This window comes from Staurois parvus, unplaced genomic scaffold (genome assembly GCF_062004578.1).
Source record: "Staurois parvus isolate SC_StPar_1 unplaced genomic scaffold, SC_StPar_1.0 ptg000147l, whole genome shotgun sequence".
Lineage (NCBI taxonomy): Eukaryota > Metazoa > Chordata > Amphibia > Anura > Ranidae > Staurois > Staurois parvus.
The window spans coordinates 10272925-10299398 of NW_028317943.1; the positions used below are offsets into that span (position 1 = coordinate 10272925).

General features: G+C 42.3%; 1 protein-coding gene across 1 annotated transcript; it reads left to right on the forward strand.

Moving 5' to 3' along the window:
• Positions 1–1166: 1166 nt before the first annotated feature.
• Positions 1167–18981, forward strand: LOC149464753 (mitochondrial inner membrane protease ATP23 homolog). The gene is made up of 6 exons (XM_089674028.1): positions 1167–1436; positions 4452–4497; positions 6652–6733; positions 13894–14031; positions 16071–16148; positions 18595–18981. The coding sequence occupies exons 1-6, from the start codon at positions 1286–1288 to the stop codon at positions 18796–18798; spliced, it is 699 nt and encodes a 232-aa protein (XP_089530154.1). The 5' UTR covers positions 1167–1285; the 3' UTR covers positions 18799–18981.
• Positions 18982–26474: the final 7493 nt, after the last annotated feature.

Below are 26474 nucleotides of genomic sequence, written 5' to 3' on the forward strand. Positions count from 1 at the left end.
AGCACACTATACTTTCCTGTCTCTGTAGGACTACACATCCCAGCACACTATACTTTCCTGTCTCTGTAGAACTACACATCCCAGCACACTATACTTTCCTGTCTCTGTAGGACTATACTTTCCTGTCTCTGTAGGACTACACATCCCAGCACACTATACTTTCCTGTCACTGTAGGATTACACATCCCAGCACACTATATTTTCTAGTCTCTATAGGACTACACATCCCAGCACACCATGCTTTCCTGTCTCTGTAGGACTACACATCCCAGCACACTATACTTTCCTGTCTGTAGGACTAAGAGTCCCAGCACACCATGCTTTCCTGTCTCTATGGGATTACGAGTCCCAGCACACTATACTTTCCTGTCTCTGTAGGACTACGAGTCCCAGCACACCATGCTTTCCTGTCTCTATGGGATTACGAGTCCCAGCACACCATACTTTCCTGTCTCTGTGGGACTACGAGTCCCAGCACACCATGCTTTCCTGTCTCTGTAGGACTACGAGTCCCAGCACACCATGCTTTCCTGTCTCTGTAGGACTACGAGTCCCAGCACACCATGCTTCCTGCCTCTGTGGGACTACAAATTCCAGCACACCATACTTTTCTGTCACTGTAGGACTTCAGGTCTCAGCACACCATACTTTCCTGTCTCTGTAGGACTACGAGTCCCAGCACACTATGCTTTCCTGTCTCTGTAGGAGTACGAGTCCCAGCACACCATACTTTCCTGTCTGTAGGACTACGAGTCCCAGCACACCATACTTTCCTGTCTCTGTAGGACTACGAGTCCCAGCACACCATACTTTCCTGTCTGTAGGACTACACATCCCAGCACACTATGCTTTCCTGTCTCTGTAGGACTACACATCCCAGCACACTATACTTTCCTGTCTGTAGGACTACACATCCCAGCACACCATACTTTCCTGTCTGTAGGACTACACATCCCAGCACACCATACTTTCCTGTCTCTATGGGACTACAAGTCCCAGCGCATAGCTGTGCCTGGTCCCTGTGATGTAACCAGCAAACCTACTTGTGAGCAAACTCCCAGGGTACCCTGATCCCCTTCCGTATCTCCACCTACTTCCATCACATGATTAGCAGCCACCCCCCTTTCAGCTCTGTGCTGCAGTCATATGTAGAATCGATTGCCCTAAATAAAGATGGCTGCGGTGGTCCTGGTGGGTGATGTCATCTGTGTGTGTCTGAAGGTCAGGGCTGTGTGTAGTCACGTGCCCACATGGCAGTGCCTTGCACAGGGTGACAGTAGTGATCATGGCAGAGGAGAATCCGACAGACGAAGATCATGGCTACAGGCTGTTCCCTCAGAGGGACAGGAGAAATCCTAAGAAGGCGTCCTTCATGTCTACGCTGTACTTGTTAAAGTTTTCATGTAAGAACAGGCTGAAGATCGCTATGCAGCAAAGTAGGTGTGCCATGTGTTTCTTCTATTGTCCTGCATGTACTGTGTGTTGTATGTTTACATTCAGAGGCAGGAATGGAGTCAGCCCCACTCACAGGGGTGTCTACAGCGACTGGAGCCTTTGTAGGCCCCATTCACACCAGGCGATTTGGGATCACCGCAGAAATCATGGCAAAACGCGGCATTGTGTGTTTGTGTGCCATTCATTTTTAACGGCACCTTAAACGCGGTGTGGTTTTACCGCTCCACAGAATTGTATGGCAATCTGCATTGAGCAATGCTCGTTACTGCAATCGTAGTGTGATACATTGTGGCAAAATCGGATTTTGAAAATGAATGACACGCGTGCCATGTTTTTCTCATAATTGCAGTGTGATTTGGAATTTCGTTTCCTCCCGTGATTCCTTATTTACTAGATGTGAACTGAGCCACTCAGTTCACACTGTCAAGTTTTGTGCCACTCGAGTTTGCCTGGGCACAGCAGCCTATTCAATCGAATGGGCTTCTGTATCTGCAGGGAAAAGCTCCTCACACCTCCGCAGCTGCACTGAAGTCACACAGTGCTTGTGCACCATTGAATTTCCTGCACGTGAAAAGGCCCTATGTTTTCAGATGCATCAAGGTGCCATTAAGAATGAATGGGAGTCCTGCAAATCTGCAGAAGAACACGTGGAAACACGTGCGATTTGCACTCTGTTCCACACATGCAACAGTGTGAACCTAGCCTAACACCCCGGTCACATCGGGTGCGACTTGGCATACGATTTGTAAGTCGCATGGCATACAAATTGCATGCCAAGTTGCACTTTATTACAGCGGTCAAATTGGTGCGCTTTTAACATGGTCAAAGCCGCACCGATTTCTAAAGTAGTACATGTACTACTTTTGGTGCGATTTGCATAGACATCTGTGTCCGATATCTTCCAAATCGCACCTGAAATCAGCATCTCACCCAACTTTGAAATTGTGTGACTTCACTGTAAGTCGCATGATTTCAAAGTCAGGCTTGATGTGACCGGGGGGGTTAGGGATGAATGGAGATGCAGTTGCAGTATGGACAGAGCATGTCCTAGTTTGTCAGGTGTGCAGGAAACAGCACGCTGGCTGCATTCATAGCCCTACACCGTCCCCTGCATGCCTGCCAAATTAGGACATGTGGCTGTGTCTGTACAGCTGCTTCATCTTCATTCACTTACATAGGTTGCCTTCCCACAGCTCCCGCCACATACACAAGCATCCTGACCACTTTGTATGGGTTGTGGTGCCCCTGTGAATGAGGTCTTTGTTATTAACCTCTTGCCCTCCAAAGGATTTACCCCCCCTTCCTGGCCAGGCAGCACTGCAACCAAGTGAAATTTATGTCCTTTTTTTTTCCCCACAAATGGAGCTTTCTTTCAGTGGTATGTGATCGTCTGTGCATTTTTTATTTTCTGCACTATAAACAAAAAAAGGCCTCCAATTTTAAGAGAAAAAAAAACAATATTTTTTACTTTTTGCTATTAAAAATATCCAATAAAAAATGTTTTAAAAATCAAATTTCATTATAAATTCAGGCCAAAATGTATTCTGCTTCATGTCTTTGCTAAAAAAAAAAAAATCCCAACACATGTAAATTAATTGGTTAATGTGAAAGTTATAGCGTCTACAAATGGCGGTGTATATATACTAGGATTTTTTTTTTATAATATACTAATCAAGGCGAAGATCAGCAACTTATAGCAGGACTGCGGAGGGCATTCTGACATTGGGGGGGAACTCTCACTGACATCCCCAGTGACACTAATACATTGATCAGTGCTAATAAAAACACACTGTACTAATGGCACTGGGCAGGAAGGGGTTAACATCTGGGGCGATCAAAGGGTTAACTGTGTGCATTGTGTCTGTTTCACTGTCAGCACATTGCTTTGTATTGCTCTGCTATGCCCCAAATGCTTATATGAATTGGGGCAGTTCTTCTTCAAGTGCCCACAGCTCTCTTTGGTAACGATGATGGTCTCTATTGGCTGTAAGACAGGCAATTAGGTTACTCACAGAGTCCTGAAGATTTAAAGTGGCAGTAGCATAATGTCATGATGCAAGGGACATTATTTTCTATTTGTTTACAATCATATCTGCAATTGTGGGGTTGACAATGATGTGAAAATTTGTTCAAAGGTTCCTCCACAGCATAAAAGTTTGAAAAGTGCTGATATAGAAGGACCAAACACATTAACTAGTGTTAAATAATACTCCTCTATAGTGTGTCTCTGTCTCAGTCCAAAGCACTGAGTGTGATTTCTGTCTGCTGCATCTTTCCTTTTGCTATGTCCATGAGTCACTTCTGACAGGTAATACCAACACCACAGAATCCCCAGGGACAGGGGAGAGGAGGTCCAGCACACAAGCCTGTGGTTGACAGCCTCTGCTGTGCATGTTTCCCTATTTGCTGTGTCGAGAGCTCTGTGTCCATAACTTCCACTCTTGTCTCAGATTATACTCAGCTATCCTGTCTGTGCTCTGTAGTGTAGTGTGTGACATCAGAGTCCCACCCTCTGTCTTCTCGCCATCAGAAATGCTGTCTATATTGTACACTTTGAATAGATGTAGAGGACAGATGGCTGCAGATAAACAGATGCAGCTTATGTAGGAGGATTTGTTTCATCTCTGTGTATCACCTGAGGCCAGTGCCTTCACTGGGTATATGTAAGGGTTTACAACCACTTTAGTTACATTCTGTGTCCAAGTATTGGTTTTATAGTTGGGCTATGCCTACTCGTGATCAAAGGGGAACTCCAACTTTTTGAGTGTAGTAGGACTGTAGTAGAAACGTAGCGGTCGGCAGGAAGAACCACAGCATCCAGCAAGGGAAGTGTTGGATAGCGTCAGTGCTTTTAGCTCTGCAAGACTGCAAAGATTTGCTTTGCCACCCACCAGAAAGGTTTTTTGTTTTTTTACAGGATATTTGCATTTTTGTTTTTTTACGCTTTGTCTGTGTATACACATACTCATGATTAAATCAATGTATTTTTGCTTTAGATCCACAGGTTAAAATACTTCTAGATGCCATGAGTAAAGCTGGTTGGTAAGTTTTTTTTTTTTTTTTTTTTTTTTTTTTGTCTGTTTTTGTTTTGTTTGTTTTTTTTAAAGTTATTTAAAGAATGTTAAGTAAACTGATACATCTTTATTCTTATTTCAGACATAGCTTATTATTAAAGTATTTAATTTGAGAACTGTAAACGGTTTGCAGTCTCTAATGACAGGAAGTACCCCAAATGTTGATTGGTAGCCAGTAAACATATGGGTCTTCAGATAACCGTACATGCATAGAATTATCTCGTTCTGAACAAGGGTAATCCAATAGTTTAGCATGGATAGTGGAATGTCCACAGCCAGTTATTGTAGAAGCCGCGACACCCCCAACTGCTTAAATACCCACCCCCAACTGCTTTAACCCCCACCCCCAACTGCTTTAGTGACTGCATCTGATAGGATGCAGTTGCTGTTTGGTTGACTGTTTTCATCCTGGCTCCTTTTTTTTCAGTTGAATTTTGTCTAGCCAGGTGGTACTGCCAGGGCCATCCGTGGCTCACATTTCAGGCAATTCAGCAGCAACTGGCCAACATTTGAGCTGAGTATGGCCATCTTTACTTTTACAAACTGCAATTTTATAGACCAGCAACCCATAAACACAGCTGTTTCCACAGCAAAATAGTATTTGCATTTCAATCACTTTACAGGCACTTGATCCACCTCAAATAGTTCCACTGTAACCTGTGCGTCATATATCGAAAAACATAGAAAGAATCTCTCTGCTTTATACTCTGTCGGCAGGTATTCTCTCTCTCTTTTCCTTAAAGTGGAACTGTATGGCAAATATTAAAAATGCACAGCTCATTGTACCTATTCAACAATGCCGAGCTGACTAAACTCTTGCGCCTGCGCAGGAGTGACGTCATCTCAGCCCCCACCAATGAACTTGGCTGGTAATCAATACCCGGAAGCTGGCCGCCAGAAGATATCTGCTGCCAGTGGGAAGCACCGGGATGCCACCCTCAACTGAAGGTGAGTATAGTTCGGCTTTAAGCTCTTTTGATTAGATTTTACCATTTGATCATGTAGTTTGCTATGCAATACACTCCTAGTAACGGATCTTGTAACTTTTTTCAAAACTCCTCCTGGTCAGCAAATGTCTAGTTGGCAGTTTCCATCACATTGTCCATTTTGAAGACGATTAACCACCTCCCGTCCAGCCGTTGTATATAAACGGCCGGACGGTGGCAGTGAAGGGTCGGGTTGCCATTTATAAACGACCTCCCCACACCCTGCTTGTGTGTGCTCCCTGGGAGCGCTCAGCACCACGATCCGGTGCCTGCTGTGTCCTCCGGACACAGTGGAAACCCGATCGTCGTACGGGACCTCTGTGCGAAGTGTCGATCATGTGATCACTGATTGGTCAATCAGTGATCACATGCAAAGTAGTAAGCAAGATGTCACTTCTGACATCATTGCTTACTACGTGTGAAATCTGTGAATGATCACAGAGGTCACATGGTACAAGGCCAGTCACAACAGCCTTGTACTATGTGACAAGCTGTGACCAATCACAGCTCACCCAGTAGTTCTCAATGGTTGCAAGAATGCAGCCAGAGAGAAGGAGAAATGATTGCTTTTACATCCTTTATGAGTGTAAAAGCAATCAGTGTAAAAAAATAAAATAAAAATCTTCATCACCCCCCACAAGTAGTACAGTGTCACCATGGTGACACTGTACTGCTAGGGTGACAGTATGTAAAAAAAAAAAACCAACCCATAAATCATAATATAAAAAAAGTTTAAAAATTATATTTTTTTGGTTATAAACTAATTTGGGTTTTTTTTTTTTTTACTAAACAGATAACAGAATAAATTTTGGCTAAGATTTATGATGAAATAATATTTATTTGCAAAATTTTATAGGAAAAACACTGTTTTTCAAAATGTTTGGACTTTTTCATTTACATAGCAAAAAAAAATAAAAATCCCAGTGGTGAATAAATACCACCAAAATAAAGCTTTATCTGTCTCAAAAAAGCTAAAAAATTCATATGGGTAGTGTTGCATGACCGCGCAATTGTCATGTGATAGCACTGAAAGCTGAAAATTGGCCTGGCTAGGAAGGGGGTAAAAGTGTCCAGACTTGAGGTGGTTAAAATGTTGACTGTGATATTTCTGATTAACCTCTATGTATTTTTTTCAGTACAGCCTATCTGGATAGACACTTTGCCTGTGAAGAATGTGATACAAATGTAGCAGGGGGCTTTGATTCAGCTACCTCTGAGGTAATTTGTGTCATTGGCGCTGTTGCTATTCATACAGCTACTGTTTGCATCCAAGGATAAAGACATGGTCCCTAAGAACCTGTTCACACTATGTGCAGTTATCTGTGTTTTCCTCATGGATAGTTTTCTATGCAGTTCATTTACTAAAACTTGAGAGTGTAAAATCTGGTGCAGCTCTGCATAGAAACTAATCGGCTTCCAGGTTTTTTGTCAAAATTTAATTGAACAAGCTGGAAGCTGATTGGATACCCTACACAGCTGCACCAGATTTTGCACTCCAGTTTTAGTAAATCAACCCTCATGTGTCAAGTTCATACCAGAATGCAGTGTTTCACTGTATTCTAGAACTGTGCGATATTATGTAACATGTTTGCATAATATCGCACCACTCTAGATGACCCTGCATGTCTCCGCACTTGTCACTTTGTACACTTCACATAAAGTTCTAACACAATGGGAGTTGTGTGATGCGAAAAAAACTGCATCACACCACCAGTTGCCATACAGCTCTGCAGTCCCTTTTTGTTTCTACCCCACCCTTCCCTTCCCCCAGGGCCCAGCCTCTCCTCTGTTGCATCCCTAGCTAAGCTTTGAAAGACTCCTCTCTGTTCTGAACAGTCTGACCCGACATTTTTTTTTTTTACCTCAACCGCCTCCCGTCCGCCATATAAGGAAATGACATATGATGCTCTCTTGTTTTGGGAGGACATCATATGACGTCCTCCAACTCTAGTTGCGCATGTGCGCCGATCAGTGGTGCGCTGTGTCCTTTGATCACAGCGGATCACCGATCTCAGTAAAGAGCTGATGACACAGGCTCTATCATGTGATCAGCTGTGTCCAATCACAGCTGATCACATGTTAATAGGAAATGCCTGTTATGGGCAGTCCTCTCCTCATGCTGACAGCGCGTAAAGAGAGAACATCCAGTAAGCGGCATTCCTCAGAGGAGACATCTACACTGATCATCAGTGCCCTGATGATCAGTGTAGCCCTATAATTGCCACCTGTCAGTGCCCATTGCCACCTATCAGTGTCCATCAATGCCAAATATCAGTGCCCATCATAGCTGCCTTTCAGTTCCACCTATCAGTGCCATATGAGTGATTCCTATCGGTGCCCACCAGTGATGCCTGTGAATGCCCATTAGTGCTGCCTATCAGTGCCTATCACTGCAGCCTCATTGGCGCACTTCAGTGAGGGAGAAAAATTAATTATATATTTACAACATTTTATAAGAAAAACTAACCGTTTTTTTTTTTTTTTTTTTTTTTTCTTTAGTTTGATTAGCAAAAGATCAAAAACCCAGTGGTGATTAAATACCACCAAAATTAAAGCTCTATCTGTCAAAAAAGTTATAAAAATTTTGTTTGGTTACAGTGTTGCATGACCGCGCAATTGTCATTCAAAGTGCAACAGCTCTTAAAGCTGAAAACTAGCCAGGGCAGGATCTGTTCTCTGACAATTGCCAGTTATTGGCAGCCAGTGGTGTATTTAGGTTTTGTGCTGCCCTAGGCAACACAAAAATTGGCGCCCCCCCCCCCCCCCCCGCAAAAAGAGCCTGACATTGACCAAGAACACCCCTGCCCCCCACCCAAGCCTTCCACTACCACTGCCCCCCATACACCAGCCACCATCCCCCATGGTGAGAGAGAGAAAGACACTCACCTTCACAGCTCCGGAAATCCCCAGGAACGAGAGTCGGGCTGTGCATACACTGTCGTGAAACACACAGCATCTCTTGGAACCCACCAGGTCCCCATGCCGTGTGTGTCCCATCTTCCGTCCCTTCTCCCAAGGCTGCCCCCCTGAAAAATGCCACCCTAGGCAAATGCCTTGTTTGCCTTGTGTTAAATACACCCCTGATTGGCAGTACTTTCCTCACTCTGTGACAGCGTGAGGAAAGTGCAGTCGATAACTGGTAACTGTATTTATCCGGTGATCTGCTGTGTCATTGGACACCGCTGATCACGTGGTAAAAAGCCACTGTGATTGCCCTTTTACCACCTCACGTTATCGGCTGTCTCCATAGGACACAGCGATCACGGAGATCGCCGGGTGCAAGCCGCTGGAGGGCGCTTTCTGGGAGGACGTCATATGACTCCCTTCCAGAACTGGACAACTGCGCTGTTGCTGTCATTCAGCTAGAGCGCGGTTGCCAAGTGGTTAAGTACTCAAAGGAAAAAACCTGTTTCCGCCCCAACTCTAATTCGGTAATTGGAGAGGGCTCATAAACAATTTTTGGCCCAACCAGTGCAAGATAGACTGTTTTCGCTCGGAACAAAACTTAATTATCTTCTCACAGATTGGGCAAAGGTGAATCTACTTAGATGTAAGCGTACATTTTATTTTAAGATGTTTGGACCAGAATCTATATCCCACAAATTAGAAGTAAGAATGGTACTGTAGTTAAGGACTTTCCTGCTATAGCTGTGGTTTTTCGGTCTTGTATGTATCTGTATAATCTTCACTCTGGTATTGTGAAGCCTCACTCTCAAAAACGGACCGCAATTCGCCACTATTTAAAGGACTCAGGCATGCCTCATCTACCCAAGGAAGTGACCCAAGATCTAGATTGCCCACTTTCTGCAGATGAATTTAATTTAGCCCTTAAGGCTATGAGTACTGGGAAGGCACCTGGCCCTGACAGGTTCATCCTTGCATATTATAAATCTTTTTAGGCTCGACATTTGCAGAGGTTTACACTCTATTGTTAGGGGAGATACCATACCTCGAGATACCCTCCATGCTATGGTTACTCTTATACCCAAAGAAGGCAAGGACCCTCAGCAGTGCCAGAGTTATGGGCCTATTTCCCTTCTAAACGTAGATTTAAAATTTTACTAAAATTTTGGCCAGTCGACTCTTGCCCTATATTCCCTCCCTTATATATCAGTCTGGATGTATACCCGAACAAGAGGCGAGAGACTCAGAATGCTGAGTGCTATACATCTGGCCAAAGAGAAAAACTTCCTTTTATTCTCTTATCTGCTGATGCGGAAAAAGCCTTTGATAGAGTGAGCTGGGAGTTCATTTTAGCCTCCCTGTCCCATATAGGCTTTGGGATAAATATGTTGGCATGGGTCAGGGTCTTATATTCACATCCAAACTCCTCTGTGAGAACCAACAAATCTGTTTCAGCCCCTTTTTTGATAACAGGACCCGACAAGGCTGTCTTTTGCCCCCCCCTTATTCTTATACTCTCTCTTGAACCTTTTTTAAGGACTTCAGGTTGCATCAGGTAATTACAGGCCTTTAATATCTCTAAGTATGCTCATAAGGTCCCAGCATATGCAGATGATCTGATTTTTTTTTTTCTTTCATCCCCTCAAACTTCCTCCGGTCTTGTTAAAAGAACTGAAGACTTATGGGGCACTTTCTAATTACAAAATTACTGATTCAAAATCAGAAGCCCTTAATATTACTCTATCCCCTCAACAACTACAGAGACTACAACGACAATTTACTTTTTAAGTGGTCTTCCTCACATATTAAATATTTGGGCACGCTGATTCCTGCTAACTAAAAACAGATTTTTTTATTTAATTTTCGCACGTTGGCTAAAGAGATCAAGGCAGACCTACGAAACTGGAAGTAGCCCTTACATGGTTTGGGAAATAGTGTCCTGAAAATTTAATATTCCACCATGGCTTTTTTTTTTTTTATTATTACAAACTCTACCAGTGTCTTTACCACACAGTTTTCTGAAAGATCTAAGGACCCAATTTCTGCATTACCTATGGGGAGGAAAGAGGGCCAGAATCAGCAGAGTAATTTTAAGTAGGGACGCACCGAAATTTCAGCCACCGAAGCATATCGGACAAAATGAAAAATGTAGCCGATACAGGTGACTGTGTGTACTGCAGATGTGGGGGGGGGGCGGTGCAGCTGAGACAGGCAGGAGAGGAGCAGTGTGTACAGTGACTGGCTGTCACTATGGGATTTATTTACTAAACCTGGTTGACTCAGAATCTTGTCCACTTCTGCATAAAAACCAATCAGCTTCCAGGTTTTATTGCTGAAGCTTAACTGAACATACTGAGGTTAGAAGCTGATTGGCTACCATGCACAGGTGCCCAAGATTCTGAGTCAACCAGTTTTAGTAAATCTCCTATTATATGTCAGTGCCAGTTTTTAAATGTAACTACTTGCTTTTTGTTTCTTCACTATAGCTCACAGAATCTTTGTATTTTTTTCCATTTGCTTGTATATATTTTTTTTAACTTATGATTTTATTCCTATCACGTAGGGGACCAATAGACCCCTATGTGATAGCATATGAGTGACAGGCCATCTTTGTAGGGGAAAGGGGGTGGTGGGCAGTGTGTGCAAGGAAGGGGAAGGAGATGGAGATGAGCAGTGTATACGGTGAGGGATCAGTGCATACAGAGAGGCTCCTTCACTGGCTGTCACTATGTGTTGATGCCGGCTTTTTTTTCTTCTTCACTATAGCTCACAGAATTGGCTGTCACTCCCACCCCCCTCCAGCTAAAAGAAACAGTTTCCTTTTAGTTTCTTTCCCTGAGTTAAAACAAACAAAGTTTCCTTTAGCTCCAGGGAAAGTGATAGCTAATTCTTTGAGCTATAGTGAAGAAAAAAAAAAAAGCCGGCATTTGTATTTAAAAACTGGCACTGCCATATAGTGACAGGCAGTGAGGCTCCCTCTCTGTATACACTGCTTTCACTGTATACACTGCTGCTCTCCTGCCCCCTCCTTGCACACACTGCCCCTCCCCCTTACAAAGAGGACCTGTCACTCATATGCTATCACATAGGGGACTATTGGTCCCCTATGTGATAGGAATAAAATCATAAGTTAAAAATGAAAATAAATAAAAATATACATGAAAGTAGAAAAAAAATACAAAGAAAAATTGGAGCCTCCCCACCCCCACATACGCACGGAGACATTTTGGTTCGGTTTTCGATGCGCCACTAATTTTCCAAATCAAGGGGGGGGGGCATTGGATTTCCAGACCCTATTAAATACTATGCTGCTGTTCATTTAAGAAGAGTGATTGATTGGTGCACCCAGAAGACTACTAAACCATGGCTAGAACCAGAACAGGCTGCAATTACTGCCCCTTTGGAAAGCATTATCTGGGCATATCCTGCCAGATGGTCCTTTGCAGACTCACCATATCTCTTGCATGATACGCATTTATCTGTTAAACTTTATAAACGTTCACTCCTAAAACATCTGAATACTGCAAAAGCATGTATACTAACCCTGTGGAAAGAAATTATTCCAACTACATTCGAACATTGGTATAATAGGGTATCCAACTTATGGAACAGTTAATAGTGTTCATTAGGAACCAACCTGAGATTTGGATGCCCTGGCAGGTATATTTAGACTCTCAGTGAGTAGGCCTCGAAAGCCAGAATGGATGTTATCTTTGAAGGGTAGAGCTGGGTCTTACCTGCCCACCCCATCCCTCAATTTGTCCCATTTTTTTTCCTTCACTTTCCCTCTCCCTCCCTCTACTAGTTTATTGTTAAACTGATCTCAACAGGGTGCAGACCTTAATATCATGGTGAGTCCGTGTATACATGATTACATACCTGATATGTTTCCTCTCTCTTTTCTTCTTTTTTTTTTTTTTTTTTGTTTGTTGCAGATTGTTTGTTTTTGTTTTCTTTTTCAAATTATGGTGACAGTAACTGTCTATTGACGTAGTGCTCAGTCACACCGAATCCTACTTTGAAATCCTGTGACTTTAAGTGAAGTCGTACGATTTCAAAGTTGAATATTAGTGCGACTTCAGGTGCAACTTGCAAGACATCTGTGTGACTTCACGCACAGATATCTATGCAAGTCGCACTTGAACTTGCAAAAAGTAGTGCATGCACTACTTTCAAAACTGGTGTGACCAGGACAAAGTCGGGATTGCACCAATATGACCCCTTTAATTGCAGACAATAGGGTGCGACTTGTCATGCGGTTTGAAACTATCAAATCGTATGACAAGTCCCACCGGTATTAAGGAGAGTTGGACTAAATATTGGATTGTAGTAAGATGTATTATTCATCCTATATTTGGTCAGATTAAAGATAGTTTTTAAAAATAAATAAAATGGACTGCTGCCCACACACAAACCACTGTGGTTGGTTTGCGGGCACGTGTGTGTGGGCCCTTAACGTGGTTGTAAAGGCTGAAGGTTTTTTTCCTTCAAGCATTCTATGCATGAAGCTAAAAAACCTTCTGTGTGCTGCTGCCCCCACAGCCTCCCCTAATACTCACCTGAGCCCCATCTCAATCTAGTGATGTTCACAAGAGCCTTGGCACTCCTGGGTCTCCCTTTCCTCATTGGCTGAGACAGACTGTCAGTTACAGCCAGTGAGCCAATGAGGGGAGAGTGGAGGTCAGGCCACAGCTCTTTGTGACTTGTAGATGCATAGAGATGGGCAAGCATGCACCAGTGCCTCCACAGCAAGCAGCTTGCCATTGAGGGTACTGGTTAAGGAGGAGGAGCCAGGAGCGCAGACAGGGGACCCAGGAAGATGAGGATCGGGGTAGCTCTGTGCAAAACCATTACACAAAGCAGGTAAGTGTGACATGTTTGTTATTTAAGAAAAATAAATAAACAAACCCTTAATATCATTTTAAGCTGCAGATCTTAAAGTGGACCTAAAGTTTCGCTGTTGCTCACTGAGAAGAAGTGAGTTTTTGGGGGGTTCTTTTGCTTTTGTTTGTTTTTGTGTTTGTTTTTTTTGCAGAGACATTCTCTGTCACTTCTTATTTTGGCTATGGGACAAGAAGGGAAGGAAAATCTCCCCAATGGTACACCGATGGCAAAAAAACTGATGGATTATAACCTTCCCTTACTCTTTCTGAAAATGAAAGTAGAGGAGTAATCGATGAGAGGAAACAGATCTATGTAATGCAGCTTGCAGGAAAAGATGCTTAAAAAAACCTCAGAAAGATGAACGGTGGATGGATAGTCGAGATAGAATTTCTTGTAATAGTCATGGCAGCTTTGTCTTTATTTTTGTTATTTTAAGCTAGGCTAGTGTTTTTTCTGCCTTTGTAATCTTTGAAAAACACATATTTTGCACTTGTGCGTAAGACTGAATTACATATATTATGAGCATTTGCCTAAAATGTATAATTTGTTTTTCTAACTTTTTTTTTTTTTTTTTTTGATCCCTCTTACAGGTTGTATTATGTCAAAATACCATTGCCAATCAACATCAAATGAACAGAGTGGTTACACATGAGCTGATTCATGCTTTTGATCACTGTCGTGCACAAGTGGATTTCTTAAGTAATATGCGGCACTTGGCTTGTACCGAGGTAGGTTTTTAATGCAATTAAAGCTGAACTTCAGGTATGATCTTTATTGCATACTTTCAGTGGTCCAGCTTAGTACAGTAAAAGTAAGCACATTCCATACCTGAAGGATCACTGGGGAAACTGACGACTACCATAGTAGTCTGCACTACTACAATAATAAGTGATCTTCCGGGTCCTGTGCCGAGCGACATTCCTTCTGCACACTGACCACACGGAGTCGATTGCTCAGTACTGCAACCATTTCCAGAATACCTTGTTTTTTTTTTTCAGGTAATATAAGGTGCTCTCTAATTGGAGAAGGTCGAGATCGTCACTTCACCACCCCTCCTCCTAACCTTGTCAAATTAGACCACACCTTGTATTCATTGAAAAAAGCTGATCACAGAAGATTGCTGCTTTCACTGTAGTAGTGCCAACTACCACCATGGTTGTCAGCTTCCCCAGAGTTCCCTTGCATTGTTCTAAGCTGGATCAATCTAAGTGTGCAACATAGACTCATACCTGGAGGTCAGCTTTAAGTTTCAGTTAAAGGAGAAGTTTGGGAATGGAAAAAAAAAGCATGCATGCATATATACTCCCCTCTATGGCTGCAGCCAGGGTTGCCGATAAGGGGGTACCACCTGTCCTTTTTGTAGGGGGTCAGAGCCCCATCAGTTTAACAAAAGGGCCCAGACAGCTTCATGGTACATTATAATGTGCAGGCAATGCATGACCGGCTTCTAGAAGGTCCAATAAAAAATAAAATTTCCCTGGACCCCATTATATTATCATAGGGGCCCAGAGAGTAGGAACTATTTGTTCAATTTGGCTCGTAGACAGCCGGCAATGCATCTTTGAAGTTTAAAGTTCTGTTCCCTGCTGGCAGAGGGATATATGTGGGAGATGCCTGCCTGCCTCCCTCACTCTGTAACTCCTGAGGGCAGAAGGCAGGGCTGCAGCCAGTGGTGTATGTGGGATTGCGGCTGTTGGAAACACTTTGCACAGCTAGGGATCGTCAGCCGGATGGCGATGGTAGCAGGCAGTGCTGACTTGTAGAGATCGCACACAAGCACTTTTACTGGTAAGGGTTCCCTTACCTGGGCACACATAGTGTAAGACCGCACACGAGAGTATCATCCATGGCTGCTGAGTGTTTGCACTTGTACAGCTATATACAAGTGCAAACACTCAGCAGCCATGGATGATACACAGCCACAGCACCTATCTCACTGTGCTTTTGTGATCATCATGATGGTCATATAGTACAGGTCCATCTGACTTCATCCAGGCTTGGCCTCTGCTTTCCACAGGTAACAGCATGGTTTGTACTGACTGAGCGGTTGCCATACTCACATGCACCTTTCATCTTAGCAGCATGAATTCACTGATTCTTGTAGCTGAAATTTGGTGGACGCAGCTAAAAAGGCGGTGTGAAGGAGGTCTAAGTGTTTATAGCAGGTGGTAAGGAGAGATTTCCTATTATTAATATTGTGAATGGTGCAGCTGATTTTAAAGCGTTAGCTCACCTTCACGTTTTTTTCTGTAAAGGTGAATTAACATAGAACATCCTCCCCAACCCCCTCATTTCCTATTTTCTGACCACCAGGATTGCCGTGCCTTCAGCACCAACACAGCTGGGGCAGAGATGTGGGGGGTCTGGTCTGGTAAGTTGTATGTAAGGGGGAGTCAGGTAAGCTGTACGGGCCCCATGATTTCTAACAGCGACCCTGGTTGTAGCATTGCTGCGATGCTTCAGCTGTCCCCTGCCGGTTCTAAGCCTGAGAACTGATCAATCACGTGATTGCTCAGGTCTCAATTCGCTCTTAGCAGAGAGCGGTGGCTGTCAGTCACCGTTCTCTGCCATTCCAGCACTCGCTAGACTGCCGATCTAGGAAGGTGCTGGAGCAGCTGGCTCAGTCTCTGAGTAGCTGAGCCATCTGCTGATCAGGCATCTGGGTGGACCCCGACATTAGGCAAGAAACATGTGATTTCAATTGCTGACTATAATTTGATTTATTTTAAGATATGTTTTTTTTTGTTTTTTTTTCCATTCTTTGCAGGTTAGAGCTGCCAGTCTCAGTGGAGACTGTTCCTTTGCTAATGAAATGTTAAAGTTTAAGGTAAAGCAGCATCACCAGGTAGGTAAATTTGTTGCAAGGTGAAAGGTATCAGTACATGACTCTTAAGTTTTATAAGGGCAGTAACATTGGAAAGTCCACCAAAACGCTGAAGCATTAGTCCGATGTTTTGGAAGTATTCTTTTACTGAACCACCACATTTTGTTCACCTAGTAACTTTCCAAACTGGCATTGAAATATTCATTTATATGTTTACCAGGTATACAGTAGAACTTTTTATGGTTGGATCATTTTCTGACCAGATAGCAAAGCTTATCTTCACTTGTGTGAACATTCACTTCAGTTATCCAGTTGTGTAAGTCAAATTCCTGTTAGGAACTAGCAGTTCACATGAATAAATAATTTAAGTGAATGGTTCCACAATATTTTGAGTGAAGATTCTCAACTCCTTTTAGTAAATCAGCCTCCTTCAATGAATTATAGACAAAGCATTTTTTCTTTTATATCCAATAAAACAAGTACAAAAACATAGGTAAAGAAAAAAAATCACACAGTATAGATAATAAATAGAAATGGAAAGTAAGTAGAAATGGTGAGAAGAACCCAGTGGGGTTTTCTTCCACTAAAGGTTATTTTATCTCCGTATAGTATTTCGTAGCACAACCCATTAGCCTGTTTGGATACTTTAAACGACAATGGAATACTAGAAAGATTAGACTTTGAATTTCAGCATGCTAGATAAATTGTACTGTCTTGCCAAGTACCACTTTTTTACCTGATCAGGGTAAGTAAGGAGTTACTGAAGGAGAATTTCACAGATCATAGCTATTGGTGCCATTTCTGTTTGCAGTCAACAATTCTGACCACAGTTGACAAAAGCAGGTTAAAAGGACAGTGTCCTGTCAAACCTAAATGTCCTGCATTAGCTATGCTAGCTCTTTTCTGACACTCATTTACTCATTTATAGCATGCATGTTTGGGGTCTGTGATGGAAAAATTTTAATGCCAGAAAGGAAACAAGGATTTTAGAAAGTTGCCAGCAGTGACCGCCTCATGACAGGATCACTTTAAAGCACATCTTCACCCCCCCCCCCCATATGTTTTGTTTTTTGTCTTTTCTTTTTAATTCCGTTTACCGGTTGCAGTCTCTGCACAGTTCGTTGTGCTGCTGAGATCCTGCTCTATTTTGCCATCAACCAGGTCCCACGCTGGTATGTGACATCATCAGTAGGCTGCCAGCTCTTCCAGGTTCGGCTAGCAGCCCTCCCAGTGACATCCCATAAGGCCTGCCCTCCTCCTTTGTGAAATAAACACTATGCCTCCTTGAATATGTGATGTGTATATCCCAGAAGGCACAGGGAGCACAGTGCACATCATTCACCTAGGCAAGTGATGTGTAGGGAGGGTATACCTGAACCCCTTTAATTAAAAAAAACAGTAAATAAAGTTTAAAAAAAAATGCGATCTTTTGTGTAGCAGAAAGGAGAAAATTTTATTTTAAGTGAGAAGATGAGCTTTAAAGTGATTGTAAATTTTACCTTCCTTGGGGTTTTTTTGTAATAACAAACATGTTATACTTGCCTGCTCTGTGCAATGGCTTTGCAAAGAACAGCCTCAATCCTCCTCTTCTGGGGTTCCCCGCTGGCAATCCTTGCTACTCTTTCTTGTCGCACACCCCCCTAGCAAGCTCCTTAGTAGGGGCACACTCATGCGGGCTCATTCCCCAGCCACACTGTGCATCTGTTGACACTTGCCTTGCTCCCTCACCACTGAATTTGATTGACCGCAACGGGAGTCAATTGCTCCAGTGAGGAGGTTAGAGAGAGAGCAGCGCTGCATGCACTCAGGCACAGCGCTGGATCGAGATCAGACTCGGGTAAGTATTTAGGGATAGCTGGGGGAAAACTGCAGAGAATGCATTAAGGTAAAAAAAACATTAGCCTTTACCTCTTCCTTAACTAAAATAATTATGATGACTGAAAGAATTCTGAGAGGGTGCTGTCTTTTAAACTGAGTATGAAACATTATTCCAAACTCTTGCAAAAACATCTCTATTGGTCATACACTTGTTGAGAATTTAGAAAGCTATGACTTGTGTATACAGCCACTCCTCCTTCTCCTCTTCCTAAGCACATTATAGCTAATCATCCTGGATAAAGAGCAAAAATACTCTCTTCCCAAGATGCAATTGTAGTGCTTTTTTTTGTTTTGTTTTTTTATTCCTGTGCTTCATGTGTCAGTCATGGTGATAGAGACGTGGGGTTGGACATAGATTCTGCATAGATCCCCCCAGACTTGTCAAGGATCCCAAACAAGCCTGGGTACACATGACATTTTCTGCAGGAGAGCAGCAAATTTGGGTATAGCCTTCTGAATTTCAGAATCGAACAATAAAGTTATGGATTAAGAAACTAATCAACACTGTCATCAAACAATAGATGTTGTGGGGTTTTTTGTAATAAAGTTTATTTTACTAAAATCCAGGTATTTCCTGTTTTCTGTACAGGCATGTGTTCGGGAACATGCTGTTCAGTCCATTCTAGCTGGGAGAAAAGTAAGCCGAGAGACTGCAGAAAAGGCTGTAGATGAAGTGTTTGATACGTGTTTCAACGATCGGGAACCATTTGGTCGAATTCCTTACAATACAGCTAGTGCAAATTTGTCATACAGAGCGTATATGAATCGGAGCCGATATTATGCCAATATTTGACCAAAAACAAGAAGATTGGACGCTAATTTAAATTTTAATATTGTCTATACAGAATTATTTCCATTCAAGATGTAATGCATTTTTTTCCCCTAAAACCTTCTCTACAGCATTTTTTTTTTTTCCAGTTCGATGATTTGTGACGCATTATCAGGGAAATTCAGTAAAGCCTTAATGGTACTTTTCTGACACTAGCTTTCTTTAGAACTACTGCACCTAATTCAGACAAGCATTTGCACCAATTTTGGTAATGTTACATGACGTGGGTGGCAAATTCAGGTAGTTATTACTACCTCTGTCGAGAACCTGTCTCTATGGCAGCAACAGATTCTTAAAAAAATATTTGCAGTTTGCAGATTAGGAAACTGGTGGTAGTGAAAAAAAAAAAAAACGCAGTAATGTACTAGTGTGAAACTTACCTTAAAACAAAGCCCTCCAGCAATGCACTGACAGGGTTTCCATCTTCACTCGGTCTGTCTTCCGGGTTTGCAGGCTCCGGCGGCTTGAATGGCTGAGCCGCGATGATGTCACTCCGGCGCATGCGCACGGGAGTCACTTTTTACAGCACACGGCTCTGAAGAAAAGGCACGGGCAAGCCTATTCTTCAGAGCGCATGTATCACTGCTCTATACAGGTAAATATCTCTTGAATGGTGCACGTTTAGGAGATATTTACAGAACCTATAGGTAAGCCTTATTATAGGCTTACCTGTAGGTACAAATTAATAAACAGACTTTACTACCACTTTAAGACAAGCTCCGAGCTGGTGTACCGGAGTAATTAGAGTGGAGCATGTCTGGGAAGCTGTTATGTATGTGACCGCTTCCTACATAGTGCTATATCCTTAGCCCCATTTAGTTGCTGGCCATGAGATTCCCCCACCGAAAACTAAATGTGGATAAATGGGCAGTCATACAAGTGATGTCATTACCCAAACTTGGCAGTGCCTTTGCGAAGTGACTTGTATTACCATGTGAGGTAAGCCTAATGGGAAATTGAGAGACTGGTTCCCCACCATGTCCACCTTACTTTTGAATCACTGCGCATGGCATTTAGTGGATATGAAGGCTATTAGACTGTAAAAAAAAAAAAGCTATGAAACTAACCACTGCCAACCATTCCCCATCAGGCTTCGTCCACTCATATTACAAAACTCCTTAGCCATGCACCTGTCAGGGCATTGTGGCTATGGAGGAAGGGAATGCATTGAGGAAGGAGTGTACAGTATGGATTCTCTGAACTTAGTGCCCAGCACTAACAGATACATGTAACTATCTGACAATTTTGATGCAGCAACTAACAGAGTTCTAAAGGGTGTCTGATCTTGGTTTACACCAAGCAATGATTTGTATGTACAGTGATATTACCTCCAGAGTGCAGTTACATTCATCATTTTACATATCAAGGTTTTTCTGTAGAACAGAGTTTGAGGACTGAGGCACCATGTAGGCTGTCATTGCTTACTTTGCCTCGTAAAGATGCAAGCCGGGCTTCCTTACTGGTCCAGTGGCTTGCACATTTTTTGGGGTTACTAAATGTGAACTCAATGTTTATTCTGGGTCAGTGAAGCCAGAGACCGCAAGGTAACTTGAACTTTCTAAAGTAGATAGCAATGGTAGCCTGCATGTCCCTTTTACCTCTTGATCTCCAGAAGGTTTTATCCCTTAATGACTCGGCCACTTTTTTCTATTCAGCACTGTGCTATATTAACTGTTCATTGCTTGGTCATACAACACTGTACCCAAATGAAATTTATATAATTTTTTTTCCACACAAATAAGTTTTCCTTTGGTGGTATTTGATCACCTGTTTTTTTTATTATATAAACAAAAAAAGACCTAAAAATAATTATTTATATTTTTCTGTTATAAAACATATCCATTAAATTTCAATTTCTTCATAAACTTAGGCCAAAATGTATTCTGCTATATGTCCCAGTAAATGTATATTAATTGGTTTGTGTGAAAGATATAGCATCTACAAAGTATGGTGCGCATATATACTGGAATTTACGCAGCTGTTAAGCAGCTCTGACTTTGACTGCCTATCACATTTCTTGAGGCATTAAAAGCTGGATCACTACAAACACCTCTGTTTGGAAAGTAGACACCACAAGGTATTTGCTGAGAGGCTTGTTGAGTCCATGGAAGATTTTATCTTTTGCCATGAGTTTTTGGAAAATGACAAAAAAAAGGTATTTTTATTTTTTAACAAAAAAGTTATCAATTTAATGAGAGATTTCTCACATATGCACACTATATATATATATATATATTGTGGCAGTGCGGTATCCTGCCACGGTGGAAATCGTGATGGAGACCCAGGATTCTCAACCATGCAGGTTGAGGGGCTCCAGGCAGTTCTCATAATGCAGAGGAAACGGGTTTATAAGTTTCCTCTTTGGTTTGTAAAGCCTGTTTTGGGACCTGTTGCCTGGAGATTTCTAAGAGATTTGGGAGGGATGAAATCTCCAATCCTGGGCCCATATTTTGGGAGCAGCCAGTGTGCTGATTGCACAGGTGTGTGCAGGCCTTTTTGTGGAGGCCAGGCCATGAGTCTGAGCTCCACCCCGGCAAACGGAGTCAGGTGGGCTACACCTAGGAGAGGTGGAAGCCAGACTAGCTGTGTGCTAGTGCCATACTTTGGGGAAGAGTCTGCAGGAGGCAGACTTAAAACTGCGTACAAGCCAGGAGGCTGAATACTGTTTATTTGAATTCGTGTGATGGTGGATACCCCTGCGTGGGAAGAATTTTGGTTGTTTGAACTTTCTTAAATAAAAGTGGGCAAACAGGCCCTTAAAAAATAAGCGAGTTGCTGTGTGCTTTGAAGAAGCTCTACCACTTGAAGCGAGGTCCCACAATATATATATATATATATATATAGCGCGCATATGTGAGAAATCTCTCATTAAATTGATAACTTTTTTTATACACAGTGCATAACTTATATATATATACATACACAGTGCATCCAGAAAGTATTCACAGCGCTTAACGCTTGCCACATTTTGTTATGTTACAGCCTTATTCCAAAATAGATTAAATGAATTTTTTCCTCAACATTCTACAAACAATACCCCATAATGACAACGTGAAAGAAGTTCGTTTTAAAATCTTTGCAATTTATTACAAATAATAAAATGAAAAAAAAAACCATGTACAATGTACATAAGTATTCACAGCCTTGCTCAGTACTTTGTTGAAGCACCTTTTAGCACCAATTACCTCCTCAACATAACAAAATGTGGTAAAAGTTAAGCATTGTGAATACTTTCGTGTGTGTGTGTGTTTTTACACCCCAAAACACATTCTGCTACTTCTCCCAAATTTGAGGATACCACATCAGGTGGGAGACTTTGGCAGCCTAGCCATGTGCAGGGGCCCAAGCACAAATGAGCACCTTCAGGCTTTCCAGAGGTGTCAATTATGCATTGGTTTCCTGACTACCTATCACATTTTCTCAAAAACATCTTCCAGAACATCCCTTGAGGCATAGAGCTCCTCCCTCTTGGACAGGAAACGCGTAAGCCCAGAACCTTAAAAGGTGGACCTCCAGGGCTTCCTCTTCAGTATTAGTGTTTCCTCTGGAAGGTTAGGATGCACCTCTAGAAACCTGTGTGGGAGCCCTAGGCTGAAGGGCTGTGCTGGTGGCTCCTGGTTTAGAAAGTTACCTCCCTCCTTGGCCAGCGTGGTCCCTCCATTAGAGAATAGAAGTGGGGTTGCGCTCTTAATGCCTTCGAATCCTCAGGAGAGAGAAGACCACCAATGGTGTTCAGCTGACTCTGCCAAATGATCCGGGCCGGCTCTGTGTCTTCCAGGTGGAAAGGTGGAATCGGCTGAGACTTCCACGTATGTGAGACTTTTTGGGGCAAGCTGCATATGAGTCGGCTGCGACTTCCATGTGTGTGAGATGTTTTGGGAACCTAGCTGCATATGGGACCCAAAGTCCAGTGAGCACTTTCAGGCTTTCAAAGGGTGTAACTTGCGCATTTGATTTCCTGACTACATATCAGTCCGGCCCTAAAATGCCAGGATAGTAAAAACACCCCCCAAATGACTCCTTTTTGTAAAGTCGACACTTCAAGGTATTTGATAAGAGACATGGTGAGTATTTTGCACAAGGTCTTTGAAAAATGTTTTTTTTTCTTCATTTTCCAAACACTTGTAACAACAAATGAGATCTATAGGGGAATAGAGAAGCCAGCAGTACATGTGAATGGAATCACAGATCTAGCAGAACCACTGCATCAAGGAGAAAAAGTTGTTTTTTTAATGGCAAAGAACCCATCATGTCGGACAGTTTAAAACATCACTACTTAATCAGGAGCGAGAGGAAATTGACTGCTGGTGGAGAAGTATTGTAACAAGAGCTGTATTAATGTCCTTGTATAAGAGGAGATGAGTAGCCTGGAAGTTACTGCTGTGGAGAAGCAGCCCCCGCCAAGAAGCCTCACACATGGTATCCCCATACTCTGCAGAAGTAGCAGAATGTGTTTTGGGGTGTAATTCCATGTACAGTTGTGCTCAAAAGTTTGCATACCCCCTTGTGAAATGTTTACATTGATATTGAAAATTTGATTGATCATGCCATAGTGATTATATGAAGCCATTTATCACAGTTGTTTTGCTCCTTTTTTAAATCATAATGATAACAGAAATCACCTAAATGGCCCTGATCAAAGTTTAGATACCCTAGAATGTTTGGTCTTAGTACAGACACACAAGGTGGCACACAGGTTAAAATGGCACTTAAAGGTTAATTTCCCACATCTGTGGCTTTTTAAATTGCAATTAATGCCTGTATATGAATAGTCAATGAGTTTTTTAGCTCTCACATGGATGGCTGGCTAGATATTGAGCCATGGGGAGCAAAAAAGAACTGTCAAAAGATCTGCAAAACAAGGTAATGGAACTTTATAAAGATGGAAAAGGATATGAAAAGATATCCACAGCCTTGAATATGCCACTCAGTACTGTTCAATCACTTATTAAGAAGTGGAAAATTCAGGGTTCTCTTGATACCAAGCGAAGATCAGGTAGACCAAGAAAGATTGCAGCCAGAACTGCCAGAGGAATTGTTTGGGATACAAAAAAACCCCACAGGTAACCTCAGGAGAAATACAGGCTGCTCTGGAAAAAGACTGTGTGGTTTATTCAAGGAGCACAGTGCGACGATATTTGAACAAAAATTATCTACATAGAGTTGCCAGAAAGAAGCCTTTAAGGCACAAATCCCCAAAAAAGCCCAGTAAGGTGTGTCAAGGTAAAATAAAAAGTGAAAGCTTGTGAGCTGCTATGTAAATGGTAATTGGTACTAAGTGCTAATTGTGAATCGCCTGCACCTAACACATACTCGTACTAGTGTGCTAACCAATACTATTGAACAGAAATGTGCCACGCGTCACAAAAGTTACTAAAAATAAATCAGTATTAAATAATAAGTGCAACCAGGTGCTAATATAACAGGTGCCAAAGTAAATATCGATATGCATACATATGTTATCAAAAAAACAAATTGCCAAAATTAGTAGTAATGTCCATATCCACAGCAAAAAAGATGCAATAATTAAAAAATAAAATAGAAATTATAAGGAAGAATCCATATATATGCTTTTTCAACCATGCTCCGTTCCTTTTATAATGAAATATCCCGTGCTTCTTTCATTGATGTTTTAAGTGAGAAAACTTGCATTTACTGTGCTCCCCCACCAGATGTGCTCTCACCTCAAATATATGACCAAACCGTTAAGTGAGGGCATATCACGCTTGTGTCCCTTTAAATGGGTCAAAATGGATGGGATGGTATCCTGCTGTTTGGAGTCCTTCTCCACTCAAACGATAGGCTCCCCTTCCACGGTGGTTTATGCAGAGGAATAATCAGATCATAGTGTATTATCCTTTAAAACCGTTTTATTAATAAAAGAAATGCACTCACATAAGCTCTGTATAACTGCTTTCTGCACAAAATGTGTTCTCCGGATATTTTTCAGTGGTGAATATTCTAAAATGTCTAGCTGGTGTCAGTATGCAACCATCGAGCATCATGATGTCAAAGCCCCTCCCCTACGTGTTACACCATCAATTAGGTGGCTTCATCAGGGGTTTGTCAAGGTGTTATTGGGCATATTGTAACAGGTCCTAATGCTGGTCATATATGTTTTTGGGTTTTTTTTTAGCTAGATGGAGAAATCTAGCACTGCAGGCACTGACGTATGTATACTGAGAGCAGCGCCCTGCTGTCAGAATACATAGATCCATGCTGCAGTTGATTGGTGTACCTACAAAGCAAACAACAACAGTTAATGACACCCTTTTATTTCTTTTAAACTTTTTTACTAAATCAACTTTTCAATAACCTTTCCCATCTTTGATTTTAGGGTCTCTCAAAATGTGATAGTTTCCTGACTATCTAACATCTTTAGAGTCCCTTCTTGTGCAGAATTGTGTGGACCCCTATACTGTGTTGTGCTGTACCCTAGACTATTAGTTCACTACAGTGTGGTAGCAACAGAGGCAGCCATTAATGCAGAGACTAGGTTGGTCTGGACAGGAGGGGAAAAAATGGGTGTCATGCCTTATTCCATGTTTACCACAGTCAAAACATTTTTTGGGGGTGACCTTTGTGTTGGGTAGGTTGGAGGACATCTGGAAAATTCCTCACGTGCAGCTGGCTAATTACATCTGTCTTTGGGCTTTGGACCTGCCCGTAAAATGTACAGGGACCTCTCTATGCAGATGTTTTGTTGGGGCGTATACACATCTGCAAATTATTGGGACAGGTAATTTATGAGGGGGTCCTGCAAGACTCCGAAACGTTGCCTTGCTGTAACTATGTAATCATTTATTAAAATTTTTGGACCCATATTGGTGATCCTCGATGTGCTGGTGACATTCTACCTTGCCGATTCTGCTCGTTTCCAGCCGGCGGTCGCTGCAGCACCCACTTATACACACCATTTTTAACACAGGAACGTGTGCGTTTGGATTGTACACTTACATTCAGATAATTTATGAGGGACTGAATATTGTAGAGCTGATCATAGTCAGGGTCACCCCAACGACGACAGATTTTTGTCACTTAAATGCATAAAATGCATTATTGTCTTATAGCTCTGCCTGACCATTGTAGCAGAGAACATGGGCATATGATGAATTGGGTCTGTGGACCAATATGCTCACAATTCATTATTGTTTTTGTAATGCCCATGTTAAGGGTTAGTATCAAAAACATCCTAAATTCGGAAACTGATATGTTTCCACTAGAATTACCTGGCAAGGTATGAACTGCTGGTCGGCAAGCAGTTAACTGCTAGAGCCAGAGGGCTCAGCATGCAGTGTAGAAGTCATTTGATTTGATCCCCTTTGATTTCCTTTGCTTCCCCCTCTTCTTCTTCCTCCCCCACTTCATATCTGTTTGTCAGGTCCCCACTTGTCTCCTGATGTGTGATGGGGGAGTAACATCTCCCCATTTGCCTGTGAGATCACAAGTGCCTGATCCATACTGTTCTGATGGCAACCATCTCAGTATGCTGTATAGAAAGAACGCAAACGCATGGCATGGAGTTAGTGAAGCTGCAATAACACCAATTTATTACACATATCACACTTTCATGGTAAAACTTGATTGACAATATACAGAAGCCAAGGTGAACTGGCAGACATAAGATGATCAACACACAT

Bases quoted from the DNA above. Each gene is read 5' to 3' on its own strand.
- LOC149464753 (XM_089674028.1), top strand. From the start codon at position 1,286: ATGGCAGAGGAGAATCCGACAGACGAAGATCATGGCTACAGGCTGTTC. The intron at 6,734-13,893 runs GTAATTTGTGTC...TCCCTCTTACAG, and splicing joins TTGATTCAGCTACCTCTGAG to GTTGTATTATGTCAAAATAC. The intron at 16,149-18,594 runs GTAGGTAAATTT...TTTTCTGTACAG, and splicing joins AGGTAAAGCAGCATCACCAG to GCATGTGTTCGGGAACATGC.